The sequence below is a fragment of the Olea europaea genome, chromosome 12 (assembly GCF_002742605.1).
Source record: "Olea europaea var. sylvestris chromosome 12, O_europaea_v1, whole genome shotgun sequence".
NCBI classification, from domain to species: Eukaryota; Viridiplantae; Streptophyta; class Magnoliopsida; order Lamiales; family Oleaceae; genus Olea; species Olea europaea.
This window is the reverse complement of record NC_036248.1, coordinates 12,764,517-12,780,510: the sequence shown is the minus strand read 5'-3', so window position 1 is coordinate 12,780,510 and position 15,994 is coordinate 12,764,517. Positions and strand designations below refer to the sequence as shown.

Genomic DNA, 15,994 nt, shown 5'->3' with positions numbered 1-15,994 from the left:
GGTATATTAATGAGTGAAATATTTCTAAACAAAATAAGTAAATTTCTATTATTAAAATTTAATTATATTGTATGTGCTTTATATATAATATGTCAATTTATATATTTATATAGTTTACTTTGAACAACTTAAATTATAATTAATTGTAAAAATTGAAACATTTTTCTTCTCGTCTCATTGTAGGATGAAATATAACTCAAATTGGGAATATTAATAATATTTTTGAAACGTGAGGAAATAACTATGATATCATCAGAAAAGTAAGTGTGTTTCTGATATCATTTCAAGAAGGAAAAAAAAGCATTTAAATGGTCTTTGTGCTTTATTATCTGTCTGGACATTACATACTTTATCTGCAAAATTTCTGTACCTAGTTTCCTTGCATTATCATATAAAAATGGAGAGTCAAGTCCCAGGGTTTGACAAAAATTAATAATCATTGCCAGGCTTATTAGAGAAATTAAGATTATAAATTATTTGACTCCTCATTATCATATACATGTATGTTGCAGATACAACATTGGTCAAAATGTTACATTTCTTTCCGCAAAAGCGTATTGGTTGATTTCATTGCAATTTTCACATTTTCACACCCAAATCCTAAGTAACCTAACCTTGTTTAAAATTTAGTTTGGCAAAATTATGACACTCGTTAACTAGTTTTAACCACCCAACCTTAAGAGAGTGAGATTCTAAGCTCCCAACCAACATATTTTACGTTTTAAATGTAAACATTTGAATCTCCACGTAATCGAAACCGTCATTTTGAACGTTAAAATATCAAATAAAAATTATATTATAAATATGTTCAAATCCCCACATAAAACCCTTAAGCTATAAGTCACTTGAACATCACATACGATTGATGTAAACCTCAAACCTCTATCTTGAAGATTGATGAGCTAAAACAGTGCTACTTGAAGCATGCAATCCTAATTTTTCCAAAATAAAATCTGTCATTCTCCAACTAATTTAACTTAAAACCAAGGAGGGTGGTACCATGAATTGATGATGAGAAAGCGACAGGAAAACTGATAGGTTAATTGCGGATGTGGCAAGTTGAATGAAATCATTTTATATTAAGTATTTCATTAGGTGAGACTTTTAAGATCTGCTTGTCTGATTCTTCCTTCCATTGCAACCCTCTTGTGCACACCATGAACCCACACCCACCAAACAAGGAAAGAGAGATTTTTCTTTATGATCAAGCTTATTGTAGAAAACAACTTGATTGCAATCACTTGATACATAATACCTGCATTTCAATTTTCATGATATCATTACCTTATGTGTACTAATATTCCAAGCAAATAGGAAAGACCTACAACTTGGCTTGGATGGCATGGCCATATTTCACATGAATGCAGACCTCTTCTACGACGTTTCATTAAGGGCCTGTTTGTTCGAGCTTTTAAAAAGTCAAAAATTGCTTCTGAAACTAAAATGTTGCCCTTAAATATGTTTAAATAATTTTCTAGAAGTGCTTCGTTTGACTAGAAAAGTTGTTACGCCCCTATCTGAATCATTTTGGAAAGTCTACCACCGCATTATACGAGGTGTTCAACATCCATCCGAAGTGGTTCCAAAGTGACGCCGCCACCAACGTTGTTGATCTGCTAATGCACTGCGAGGCACAATCTACTTAACCGACCGAAGCGTCCTCGCTCCTGAAGCCGAGGCGCAATACATTCCGAGGTTCTCTGTCAGAAGATCCGTCGCCAATTTCAGAAAGAGATCTATCTGCCCCCAAGGTTTAATTGATTTGACGTTTCCATGAGCCTAGTTAATGTGACGTATCAACTTTACGTCAACTTAACTCGGGAGAAGTAATTACCCGCCCGCTCTATAGACGCGGCTGATTGACGCCTATGAGCAGACGCTTCACACTGTCAGATGCATACACGTGTCCTACATCCAACGGTTCTCCTCACCTATAAATACCCAATATTTGGCAAGAGGCAAAAAAGATGAAACTCTTACAACTTAGCTCTCCATAACAAGTAAATATATATTCTCCTCCCCACCCTTTTGCACAACCTTGGTACTGTTCCGATCACCTTGGGCTAACTTGACCGTCAGAGTGTAGGCGACCGCCGCCACCCTCGCTGGTCCCGTCCGTGTACATCTGACCGTGCGTTAATTGTGCGCAGAGAGGAATATATGGAATTGCTATCGATTGGTCATGTGGAGGGTCCAATTTGCGAGGTCAACGAAAATTATTAAAGAAAATTGGCCTATTGTGACTTCATTGTGAAACTCTCTACAAGCGGCCGAAAAAAAGCCATACCAAATAGACCCCAACAAAGACCTCTAAAATTTTGTTAAAAAAAAAAAAAAAAAGAACGGGAAAAAAGGAGGAAGAAGATGTGGGCACTACATATATCCCCTAAAATATTAAAAAGTGCAGCATGCACATGGAGAGATATATATCAAATGGCTAGAAGGATGTAAAGGTGGGGACAGACCGATTTAAGACAAGGTATTCCAATTAATATTCTTAAATATATGGAGAACACGTTCCTTGTGTGGACATTATATCATCTTTTCCTATACGTGCAAGTCAGCTTCAACCAGAAATCATCTGTACCAACTCATAATACCTTCAAGAAAGATATAACATGTCAAGTCTGGTGTATGAGAAAACAAATGTGACAAATATCTAATAGCAAACCCCATAACAGATGAAGAGAAATATCCTGAAGTGCTACAAATAAATTCAAGACACGTTACGATTTTAAGTGGAATGTCAAATGCCAACAGCATCAAGCAATCACCGGAGAAAATGCAAAACACCTTCACTTGGAAATCTCAGACCATTTCAAAAATGCTACTTGATTGTGCATTGCTCAAATGATGATATGCATTAGACAACGTAAAAGAGTCGGATATTAGTCACGGCAGCAGCCCTGGACAGGTCAAAATTATGCTTCTATATATTAGACTAGAATACTATGTTCCTATATTAGAATAGTAGCTAAATGTACAATAAGAATAGGTTTAGGGTTCGTGTAAGTCACATGGACATTTTAATAACTAATAAATGGAGTGTGGTGCACTGCAGGTAGTTGGAGTTAAGTTTATATCATATTCACAACCTAATTATCATTAGGCAGATTAGGACATTAAAAGAAGTCTTTCCAGAGATGTAAAAACTTTTACAGCCACAAAACCTAACTCTTATGACAAAACCTAACTCTTATGAAATATCCTATGTTTCTATATAACATATTTAAGCCTATCTGTAACTAAAAGCACTATGACCGCCATCTCTATTCCTCTGATTATGTTCAATCTAGCATTGGCCACTTCCTCTGACTCCTTTCCAATTAATTTTTTATATTGTTTTTTAATCCATTCATCTGCAATTAATTGCTTATTGCAGTGACCTTTCTTGATTTTAGGTCTTTGTATTGAACTTGTCTAATTCTATTTGATATTCATGTTACTAATGTCCGACAAGTACATTCAATAATGAGAAAGAGAAACATAAGAGGAGAATTTCCAAATTTAAGCCCCCATTTGTTTCACATTCTTTCTTCATTAAAATGCAAAATATGACAGTTATTCATTACATCAAGCCATCAGATTTGAATTTTTATCTCTTGTGCGGGGCCTGTAACGGTTATATTTTTCATTCTCATTTTTCCAAAAATGGGAAACAAACGGGGTCTAAATGTAATGACTGCTGAAAGGAAAGAAGTATAACCAATCAAATAAATCATAATTATTTCTTGATTCTACTTCCATAATAAAGGTTATATTTGTCATGATTCCATCCTAATTTCATCACACAATCCATCAAGAGCACTGAGTTAAAATGGGGCAAACATTCTTTTGTATTACATTCCTATAGAACAAGTCTTGATCCACTTATTTCTACTAAAACTAGTGGTGGTTTTTACCATTTCCCAAGAGAGAACGTACAATGAAAAGAGGAACTGAAGGTCTGAGTCCTTATGTGTCCAGCATGAAGTTGCAAGTGTAAGACAAAACTGGTGGTGCGTGTAAAAGGTGCTAAATGAGCTTAATAAACAGCCATTTACTATAGCTGAGTACAACTAAGGATTGAGAATGGTAATTAAACAAATTATAGTCATATAAGATAATTATATGAGAACATAGGGCTACATAAGAGATAAAAGTTTTGTAGCAACAGAAGTTTCTCAATAACAAAACCACGAACAGAGTTAATAGTGTAAAGAGGAAAAGTTAAAGAATGAAAATAAATCAAATGTAGGTTTAGATGCACCTCGATAATCCCTGAATTTCATTAATTAACACATCATATAAATTGACTATAGATGTGGAAAGTGTGTAAAACAGAGAGCAGATATTGAATGTTTGCAGACTTATAACACACATCATAGAAGTCATAAGTTTGGTGCATAATTTTAATTACCTTCTGGATCATTCAGCAACCATAGATCTGGAGGCTAGGGTTTAGGACATGCCAGTTAGCTGCTCAATCAGTTGTCTAGTCTGCAATGCACTTAAATGTCCAAACAACTGAAAAATGAATAAGAACCAGAAAATACGATGAAGCCTTCTGCTCAGGCCAATTAATTTATATAGATACTTTACAGCAAAGGAACATCCCAAAATATGAATAAAACATCAGACTTCGAAATCTGATACCTTCTGGAATCACATAGTTACTGTAAACATCTATCAACAGGTAAAGTCCATGGGGCATAATTTCATGCTCTACCATGTCCTTCTCTCGTGCACCATCAGTCTCAAGTTTTTGTGCCTACTCCTTGAGCACCTGCTAACAAGTTTACTATCATTATACCCTAAACCTTCAAACCTTGAGTGGGTTTTCCTCAATCATGGTCTGTTGATACCCAACTTGCCTTTTGTCACTTATCTGAGTCGAAAACCAAATTCTTCCAAGTTGACCAGCACAATGAAAAAGATGCAAGATGAAGAAAGAGAGGACAAAAAAAGCATTCATTTTGCTGATAAAATTAGCAGACATTTCAAAGAGTTCAACTCATAAGTATATTATCATCATACAATAATAACTAAACTTGAAATAAAGAAGAAAAATCCCTCAAATGTGTACTCTCTACAACTTTGATTTAAACAAAAAACACTACAAAATTGTAGACAAGGAGCTCTTGTAAAGAGTATGTTGCACCCCTGATAAAATAATTAACAGTGTTGTGTATGTGATGTTATAGCTTCAGCACCAGTGTAATCCACTACCTTCTCTTTCTTATGTCTCCCATCTTTAGATTTGAGTGATTTGCGCTTCTTCCTTGAGATCTCTTTCGATCCGTTGTTGTCTTTTTGCTCCTTGAGAGCAACACCTCCTAAATGGTCTCCTTCTGCATCCTCAAAGCGCTTCACATCCTCTTCTTTCAACTCTCCCCCCTCTGTTTCAGGTTCAATGACTGACATTCCTGTTAGGGTATAGTCCAAGAGGAATGTGCTTCTTTCCAACCTATCTATTCTACTGAAATGCCTATGAGAATATGGGATAAGGGCTTCAAGCAGTTCTCCAATTCCTTTTATCTGCATTTACATGGATATTGAAGTCCATCATTCACAAACTTATAAATAAACCAGTATTGAGTAACCAAAAAAAGTACCTCAACAATCTCTGTTGGAGGGAGGATGCTAAATACACGGAACATCACAAACTGTGCAATGTGACATAGCTTTGGTTTTGTATTCCATTCTCGCACATATTGCAAAAGTAGTTGAAACTCTTCTTTGCCCAGAGAACAAAGAGCTTTTCCAATATGAACTTCAGTCTCTCTCCTTCTGTAAAAAGCACAACTTCAGACAAACAATTCTATGTAGACAAAACAGCAACAAAATTAGAGAGAGAAAGCAACCTGCAGAGTCCATTGAATAACTCAAAAAGTTTGTGAGGCCTGTGAAGTTCAATGGCAAGTTGGATTGCTTTCGTATAGTCAGCATCCAATGCAGCATTCTCTAGTTCTTGCCCTCTCAAAACACCCTCTTCCTGCATTATCCATGTGGCAAAGTTTTCTCAAATTTTCTTGGTACAGAAAACTAAAATGCACAGAAACATAGATCAAAGAGGTCTAAGACCAATAAGAAAAGACAAATCTTAGAGAAAACGCTAAAAATACTCAATTAGATTTTGTAAATAAACTCTTATCTTTTAGACTAGAACATAATCAAAACCGAACTGAGGAAGGTTTATGATAACTAATGCAGGGAAATTAGTGCACATAATTTAAGACCAGTAATGCAGGCAATTGGAAATAATTTATGTTGAGGCCGCATAATAGACAAAAGAATTGTAAGAAGCTAGCAATCTAACTATGGCAATAAGTGACCGTGAAAAACTTCCATGCAACTCAAGCCGTCTGGCATTTGTCGAAGTTGCAACTTACACAATGAGAATATCACAAGATACTGTCCCACCATTGCAGCCCATTGGCACTGGTGTAGTTGCAATGCCAGACAGTGTATCTAGGATTACAGTGTCATTATTCTAACATTGAAAAAATTATTTCTTCAGGCATAACTGGGATACACTAGAATTTTCTCCTTAATTTATCATGATTTGTGGCATAACTAATGTATAAAGAAAAGACACTTAAATTGACAAGTGAGATGCCTCACTTTTTTACGGAAGGCTTCCTCTTCATCAGCAGCTGTGGAGTCATGCCACAAATTGATTACTGCATCACCACCACCTGTCGCAAGCATCTCTGTCTTCTTCCCTACAGCCAAGGCCCAAATCTGTGTATCCAAAAGATTTGAACAGTTAATAGAAAAAGAAAAATGCCCCCATTTGGTTCTGATTTTTTATGCCAAAAAATCAATTTTTTGTCTATTACTTAACATAGTCAGCCATCATTTTTTACTTCTTCATTCACAAGTAGAACCCACTTTTCTCTCTAACGATCAAAAAATTGATTCTAAGAATCAGTATCAAATAGGCCAATGAATGATTACTACAGAATCAATTATAGAAAGCCTGATCAACATCAAAGAAATATATTATTTAGATAAACAAATTAAAATGAGCACCAAACTAATCTGTTTCGGATGACAAACAATAGTTAAATGGTGAAATAAAAAGGGAACAGACAAGAATATGGTTTTTGAATCAATACACACTTGTAATTGACATCTGATATATAAAACGCCAAAAGGTAGAGAGGTCCTTTTAGATGCAATATTAGTGAAAAAAATATAGAAGCTCTTCCAGTACCTTCTCTTCGTGTTGATCGTAGGTTGCAATGCATTCATTGGTTTTAACTGTCCACAGCTTCACCAAACCATCAGCACCTGATAACGAAATAAAGTTATTTAGAATTACAGAAGGCACAATAAAGCATCAAAACTATTGAAAAAGGCAGATCAGAAATAAACAGGCCATATTACCACAAGAAACGAATTGAGTTCCACGTGTAATAAATGATGCTCTAATTACGCTCGATGTATGGCCTTCAAACGTTCTCAAACACGAACCATCAGATATAGCCCATATTTTTACTGTCTTATCGCCAGAAGCTGTTATGACACATTGGTCAACCGGAGAAAACTCCACGGACCAAATGCCCCTGTTATGTCCTTTGAGGACAACCACTGAAACTAGATCTGGGAGCCTCCATATGCAAGCTGTACGATCCTGAAATTTGGAAAAGAAATCTTACACTAAGATGAATCACAAGAGCCAACAAGAAGTTTTTGTAATTTGCAAACCTGGGAACCACTACAAACAAGGCTATCATTTGGTGCGACTGCCAATGAGTTTATATCTTTGTCATGTGCTGCTACAACTGCTTTCGCTTTCAAATTGATCACTTCTTCCAAGTCATCCAAGAGTCCATCTAAGCTCCAAACCTTCAACGTACGATCACTGAACCAGGCAACTAAAAGTCAACATTTTGAAATGTATGAACAGTCTGTCAAGAGAATAGAAGAACCAAGGAGAAGTAGTACAGCATCGCGATGAACTAAACAAGCAAATCAAAACGGCACAGCCAAAAGTTATCAATAACTGCTTGAAGGCAACAAGGGAACTCCAAAATTGAAAATGCATAAACATAGTCATAGGCATCAAACAGAAAAAAACTAGACAACATATTGCAAGAAGTTAGAGAAAGCACAACAATAAAGAAAAGGCTAAATATTTTATCTTCGCAAAGAAAATAAAATACGCAACCTTCTCCACCCACCCCCAAATGAAAAAAGTCTCACAGCTACAAGTAGACTGACAGCTTGCAAAAAAGATCACTCCACAGATTTCAAAAATGATACTGTAGAAAAGTTAGTTCTTCCAAAAAGAATAAAAAGAGAAATAAATGGTAAAAATCTGTTGATAAAAAAATAAAGTGAAAGGGGTTGATGGTTATGACAATGCATCAACAAAATTTGACAATATCCTACTCCGATGACCTTCTAACTGCAATTAGGAAAGCCACTTGCAAAAGAAACTATGTATAAAAGCAGCTATCTTGAATGATTTTATCCTAAATGATTTTATCCTAATTCTTTGTTTCAGGAGATATATTTAGAAGAAAAAATTTAAATAAATTAATGCATCCCATCTAATACGCATGGCTTAGGTTTTTAGATGAAGTAGTTCAACAAATATTAGAGCAGATAAACATCTAGACTTTGAATCTCGTCGTATCACGCCTGAGGTAAAAAATAGAATTTGGTCTACACACGGAGGGTGCAAAAATGCAGATAAATTGAAAATAAACAAATGAATTCTCTCTCTAATAGCTGGAGCTTTTAGATGAAGTGGTTTATATTTAACATTCCAATATAAATTATGCAATCAGTGACAAACACTGCTACTCTAACATGGGTCTTTATATATGTCCAATCTCCAAGAACATATCACAGGACCAAAATCTTCTATAAATCTTTATCCCTTGTAAACATAATCCATACTGAAAAAATTTAATTGCACAACCAGTATAGGTCAACTATAAGTCTCCTTCAATATATACGTATAAGAAAAATGTTGTTAAAATCTGTTCCAACTTCCAAGTCATGTGTATAAAAGCAAATTCCAAACCAAAAACATCCTGTGATCGACAATAAAGTGCCTTTTTTTTCTCTAATTCCAAAGATTCTGGTTTATTTACCTACTACCACTGACAAAAAAGTTTCGATGTTTCTTCGAGAAAGCAACAGCACCAACAGCTCCCATGTGACCTATGCCAACTCCAATGCAACGGTTGCTCCGGGATTCCCATACCCTAACCTAAAGACGAGGGAAATGAAGACTAAATATATAGACCAAAAAAATTTAATAGGATTAAGACTTTTCCACTTACACCGAGTTTAAATGTGAAAACAGGAAATCTGCTCAGAGAGAGAGAGAGAGAGATGTTTAAGCAAAAACTTACACTGTTGTCCTTACTTCCTGTCACAATAAATGCTGTTCCTGAACTTGACACGCAAGTATCAAGGCATAGAACAATATCAGTATGCCCAGCTAGTACATAGGAGCACGACATGGAAGCCAGATCATATACTCGCACCTGACAAAAAATGTTAAACTACAATTTAAAAGAAGCTGACAATCACATCCATTGAGCAAGCAATTCATGAAAATAGAAGCCTACAATGATGTTTCATTCTCTTGCTCAAAAAGTGTCGTAAAATTTTACCGATGGCAGTTGTTTGTCAATCTCCTATCCTACCGTATAGTGCTTAATTGAAAGGTAAACTTCTTCATGTAGAATGCAGTGAAAAAAAGATCAATAGGTAAAGGTAAATCTTTTCCTGCAATAACAGAATTCTTCCTTCTTAAAAAAGAACGTTCCTTCAATAGAAAGTTCTTCACCAGATAATGGATGCATCTTCAATGAAATGTGAATTGCTATGGAAACAATCTTATTGAGCTCTACGCAACCAAAGGTCACAAGAGGCACAAACAGGGGAGTCCATAAATTCCTCATGTGATAATCCGAGTCATAAAACATAGTAGAATGGTATAGGCAAGTCTGAATCAAGTTGGTTCTCTGTCTGCTGAGTACATGAACACAGAATTACACAGGGGTAATACATCTTTCAGAGAGTTAATAAATGTTGGGAACTCCATGGTCATGGCAACGTGTTATGCAGCATAACTAGCATAATCAAGCTGGAGAGGCCAATTGAAATTTTAAACAACTTACGTGTTCAACACTTGTTGCAACTGCTAGGTATTGTTCTTCTTCACCCAAAAACTTCATATCTGCAATCTCTTCATTGTATCCAATAAGCCTCTTTCTCAGGACTAAGTTCAAACCACCTTCAGGATGTTCCTCAGGAACATAGACGAGAAACTGCTGGTCCGCTGTAACACATAGCAATCCTTGTCCAGATGGCAACATCATAGCAGAAATAAAACCTCTTCTCACTTCTTCTTTGTCTGAACTGACAGTAACATCCGAAGACTTCTGCTCAAAAAGGCACACAGCTCTGTTTCACAGTTAATTTCAAAATTTCAGCAGACTTCTAAAAGATTCCCTACTCAAGAGTGCTTGAGAAGATATGTAGAAAACGGTCTCAATAAAAAGTACTCCCACCGACCCATAGTGAAAGGCTTGATTCTATTTTCACATGGATCAAGAAAATGCAATTGATATAGTTAGAAATTTGTTTATACATCTTTTCTAATATATCCCTACATTAAATAATAGTTTAAATATGAATAGTTCATATTTGTCGATAATAAGGCACGATAATTTAAGACATATTAGAAAACAAAAAAATCAACTATATTTTCAATAAGGAAAGTGGCTTATAATTTGGGACAGACGAAAAAGGAAAGGAGGCCTATCTTTATAGGACGGAAGGAGAAGTTAAAGGGGTAAAAGAAATTGATTTCCACATCCATTGGAAAATCTTGTTTTTGTACATCCCATGATCAAAGTAAAAGACAAACTAGACAATAAATTTACAAGTAACAGGAACTCTAGCTAAAACACATGCTTGAAACATGTTGTGCATATTACACATAACTTCATTAAAAAATATATATATAAAAAAAAATCGTAAGTGCATTCCGTACTATGTAAAATTTTCGAAGCAATCAAAAAATAAGGACAACTTACCCATCAGAGTACCATATCCGTACAATTCCACGTTCACCGATGGTTATAAATTGAATTGATGATGATGAGATTTTTTTCCTCCCATGCTTCTGTATTGATAAAGCCAAACATGAGGTGAAAGGAGATCCAGAATTAATTGTGCACACAGCTTCCACTGCCTCATAAGTTGGCACAGTGACCTTACAGCTATAATCGTGCAGGTTCCAGACATTCACAACCTGAAATTACTGTGAAAAATTAGCAGGTGACTAGTAAAGTACGTTAAAAGTTTGATCACCATGAATTGATCACATGCAGCACAGGACAACTGGACAAGCATATTTACTGCTAGCCAAAAGCACTAATAATTTTAATAAGTGCTTAATCTGTTCTTTTAACTTATAAGGCTTTTCCAATTAGCATCTGCAAGATTGCAGTTGCAATAGTGACTAATAAATATTCAGTCAGGTAAGGTACTCAGGTTGGTGATTTGAGAACCACGGTGAATGAGGGAAAATGGGATCATACCTTATCTCTTCCGGCACTAAGTAAGGTCCATCCATCTTCAGATATTGAGAAGGAAGTCACTGTGGATTGATGTTTTTCAAGCACTGCAACACATTTTTTGCCGGTAAGATCCCACACTCTAATGGTAGCATCGTCACTGCTCGAGAAAAGCTGTAAACAAAGCGCCAATTCTGAGCTAACTTCAATTTTAATTTCCCATTATCTCGTATCAATTTTATTTGCGCACTGAATTACACTAAAATGAGCGATAAATTCTCTTTTGAGATAAATACTCACAAGTAATCTATTCGGGTCAGGATGGAACATAATACTGGTCACAACCCCCTTGTGCCCTTTGAAATAGTGGGTGCAGAAGCCTCCATCCACATCCCAAACCAGCACTTTCCTATCAGCCCCCGCAGTCGCCAGTAATCCTCCTGAAGCATGGCAAGCCATTCCCATGATCGGGCCCTCATGCCCCTATTTTAAAAATAAAATCATATCACATCAAAAAATAAAACGGAATGAGTGCTTGATCACTTTATATTGTACTCAAATATGAAATCGAACCTTCCATGAGCGTAGGCATTTGAGGGAAGATACATCCCAAACACGAATTTGGCGGCTGTGGCTAGCAGAGAAAAGGAACTTATCGTCTTGGCTGAGAGAGAGGGCTGTGAGCGGCTCGGAATCGCCTTCGATAGTGGATTTAATGGAAGCATTGAACGAATCAACAATCTTGATATTGTCATCGCAAGCGCACACGAGAAAAGAGCCGTCAGATGAGACAGCGTAAGGGCCACCGGTGTAGAATTGCTGCAGCGATTGAGCGCACCTGTAGTTCTTCTTCATTGCAATGGAAGAGGCCATGACGAAAAGGGGTCGGGAGTGGTGATTCTGGTGAAGATTAGGGCTGTGAGTGGGGGAGGGAGACTACGAAAAAAGGGTTTTAGTGTTCAGGGTTTTGTTTGTTACAAGTCTGATACTAATTATTATTATTAAAAATTAAAAAAATTAAAAAGAAAAAGAAAAAAGAGAGACAATATGGAAAAACCCCTCGAACAATATCAGGAGAAATCCTGACGTTTTTAAAATATTACTATTTTCCATTATTTTTAAATTTCGGTAATATTTTTAATAGTGATTTTTAGAAAAATGTGTAGGTAGAAAATAGAAAAGCTATTAATTTACATATAAAATGTTTTATTGTATAAATATCTGACTGAAAATGAATTTTTTCAAATAATAGTTGTCAAACGGTGGCTTACTTATGTTTAACTTTAACGTCATATATTATTTGAAAATAGGTTAATATATCTAAAATGCCATTGTTACAAAATATAACTTTTTTTATTGTTACTTGTAATTTAATTTGTTCAAAATAAACAATAATAATATATCAAATTACAAATCGTCATACAGGATGCCACGTAGGACGACTATTAAGTGAGTAATTATGAATGGCATTACCAAATGTTGCAGGTTTTAAGAGTGTAATTAAATTAAAATAGGATAAATATAGTAAAATATTTAATTAAAATAGGTAATTACAATTAAGAACAGGGTTCCGTTTGATTTTCATTTTTCTAAAAATGAGAATGAAAAATATAGTCATTACGAAACCCACACAAGAAATAAAAATTCAAATATAATGACTTAATATTATAAATAACGATCATTTTTTCATTTTTGTGGCAAAAAAATGAGAATCAAGCGGGGGCTAAGAGTGAGGTATATTTAAAATTTTATAAAAAGGAAGGGCTTTGGCATAATTAAACGAAATTATTTTCATGGTATAAAGTGTAGAAACCTGCTACACGAACAAGGACCCGTGTCAGCCCCTGATTTGACCACTCTGCCCCTGTTACAGGGCTGTCAAAGGCCTTTGTTTGAGTAGAATAATTGTAAAGTATATTCCTTTCGTAGCTGCACGATCACTTAAAATTTCTCTTTTAAGATCACTACTTCTTCAATTGCGAATTAATTAATGTCTGAATTTTTTTGGACACATGAACTTGCCACCAATTAAATGTATTCAAGGAGAGTGGAGCTAAAGTTAGTTGAGGTATTGCATCCAGTGAATGTATACATACATACAACACCATATATATATTGGATAAAGCTACTCAAACAGATGAAAATGCGAGGGTTTAAAAATAGGTGCTCCGTGTTAGCACTTGTCCAATCCCTTCCTCCTTTTTAAACTAGTCAATCGGTGTTTGACAAGTGCCCTTTGTTTTTAAACCTTACCCTTTGTGTAGCAAAGTCCATATATATTTCTCTAGCGAGTCAAGCTATCAAGCAAATCACATGTGTACACTAAGATGATTGTCTTAATTAATTAATGAGATGACAAGATGTATTAATTACTACTCTCAAACAAATAGATGATCGATAATTTGGAGAAGATATATGGTAGGTGAGTTAGTTGTTTTTGTTGAAAATTTTAAGTTCAATAAAATATGTGGTTAAAACTAATTGTTGACTTTTATTTAAATTTTTATAAACTTTTTTAGTTAAACCAAACGTGACTAAAAGTTACTAAAATATTAGGGTTTTTTTTTTTTTGTCTAAAAATTTTCAGAGAGTACTCCTAGTTCTGAATAGAAAACAACTAAATTAACAAAATTAGTTTAAATTTAATTGCTTTTATATTTAGCCTTTCTTAATTTGGGTTCTGCAAAAAATTTAAGTTAAAGTTAAAGTTAACAATTAGTTTTAATCATACATTTTATATAATCCAAAACTTTTCTTAGAAACCGTCCAGGACCCACCTATATTGGGCGCCAAACGGTGCCCTTGGACATGTATCTTTATCCTAATTAATATTACTTCTAGCTAGCTATTTGATCTGAATCTATTCCACTAAAATAATGTGGTAGCTAGGGTTTGATAAAAAAAAAAATTAGCTGCTTGGTGTTGCTTTTGTGTGAGATAGACAAATACTGAAGGATCTAAGGGACTTATTTTAATTTTTTGCAATAGTTTGAGGCAAATTAATAATCATAATCAATCACCAACTCTTTGGCTTTATAAGTTGTAGATTTTGTGTATACACACAAACGAAGACTAAATCAAACAGTGGTCTTTCTATAATATTTCTGAATTTCTTTTGTATCATCAGATAGCTGCTGCAGCTTCTACAGTGAAGTGTCTTGGCTGCAATGAAATAATAAAAATATGGAACAGGTCATTAATTAGTATATTTTGATTAATTAATTAAAACGTGTAAAAAGTAATCAAGTAATACATACTCTGTGACTTGTTTCCAGAAGTACTTGCTTGCTTCGTCATCCATAAGATCTCCCAAAACATCAAAAGTAGTTGAGGTAGATGAGTTAGAGAATTGATCTTTTGGGCTTATAATATAGCTTTTAGTAGTTTGATATTCTGTATTCACGGTGAAAGACTCAGGGGAGGATGCCGGAACCAGTTCTGGTATCGAATAATTATTGCACAATGATGATGTCCCATACTCACTGGTGTCTCTAATTTGTTGAGTAAAAGTTCTGTTGGATTTTATCGACAATTCTTCGACTTCAGGATGGAAGATAGTTTGAGAAACATTTAAGTTCGGAAAAGTTGATGTAAAAGCAGGAGTGTACGGAGCCGAGTTACTATATAACAATGCTTCTAACTGTGAATCCAATATCAATGGAGCAGGATATTGTTCAATATTAGTACTATTACTCGGGTTTAAGAATTGCAGTATGTTACCTAAGTATAACATTTTGGCAAATTCTATTGCAGTAGTTGAATCTTGGCATGCCAGAGCACTATTGATGCATATACTATTTACAGCTGCAAGAAGCTGATCGGGTGGAATATTTGCAAGGGAATTCATGAGGAGATTATCAGTTCTAGGCATATGAGTGGTTGGATCTATCCCTCTTCGAAATAGTTTCTTCTTCAGATGAGTATTCCAGAAGTTCTTGATTTCGTTATCAGTTCGTCCCGGTAGACGACTTGCTATGGTTGACCACCTGCATTTTGCACCAACACCATATCATATCCATTTTCATTATGATAGTATCGTTTAAATTTTGGCTTCAACACTCTATTTCACGTGTAGGCAATGTGCAATGAGATTTGAACCCTGTAACTTTGTGTGTCTGATCAACGGTGGAGCCAGAGAGGACTAAATATTTATTTATTTATTATTATTATTTTTAATACTACGCCGGTGCATGATACACCATATTTTTTTAAACCTAAAAAAACTGAGGGGATGTCTGTGGCCCCTTTTTTTTTTCTTTTTTTCAAAAAATAAGGGGGTGTTCTCTTTGTGTTTCAATTTTGTGCTTTGAGTTTTGAATTCATTTTGAGTTTTGTGTTTTGAGTGTTTGTTTTGAAATTGTTGAAAATGCGTTCTTTTTGTTAGTTTCTCAAAACAAAAAAAAATGAATTTTTTTTTTTTGAAATTTTGAGAATCACCACAAGATCACCTCAAATAATAAAAA

At 35.0% G+C, this 15,994-nt stretch overlaps 2 protein-coding genes across 2 annotated transcripts in view; both read right to left on the bottom strand.

Annotated features, from left to right (window-relative positions):
- Positions 1-4,953: 4,953 nt before the first annotated feature.
- LOC111405695 (transducin beta-like protein 3) lies at positions 4,954-12,500 on the bottom strand. The gene is made up of 14 exons (XM_023034694.1): positions 12,105-12,500; positions 11,832-12,014; positions 11,556-11,705; positions 11,049-11,266; positions 10,128-10,413; positions 9,354-9,488; positions 9,090-9,208; positions 7,693-7,849; positions 7,372-7,618; positions 7,199-7,275; positions 6,604-6,723; positions 5,844-5,974; positions 5,595-5,769; positions 4,954-5,517 (listed from the first exon to the last, which is right to left on the bottom strand). Exons 1-14 carry the CDS (start codon positions 12,402-12,404, stop codon positions 5,155-5,157), a joined length of 2,661 nt encoding a protein of 886 aa, XP_022890462.1. The 5' UTR covers positions 12,405-12,500; the 3' UTR covers positions 4,954-5,154.
- Positions 12,501-14,545: 2,045 nt separating this feature from the next.
- LOC111406976 (transcription factor MYB41-like) overlaps positions 14,546-15,994 on the bottom strand; it is a 2,535-nt gene continuing 1,086 nt past the window's right edge. The window contains exons 3-4 of the mRNA XM_023036324.1: positions 14,789-15,517; positions 14,546-14,693 (exon numbers count right to left, since the gene is read on the bottom strand). Of these exons, the coding sequence (XP_022892092.1) occupies positions 14,675-14,693; positions 14,789-15,517 (748 nt within the window). The 3' untranslated portion in view covers positions 14,546-14,674. The remainder of the gene's footprint in view (positions 14,694-14,788; positions 15,518-15,994) is intronic.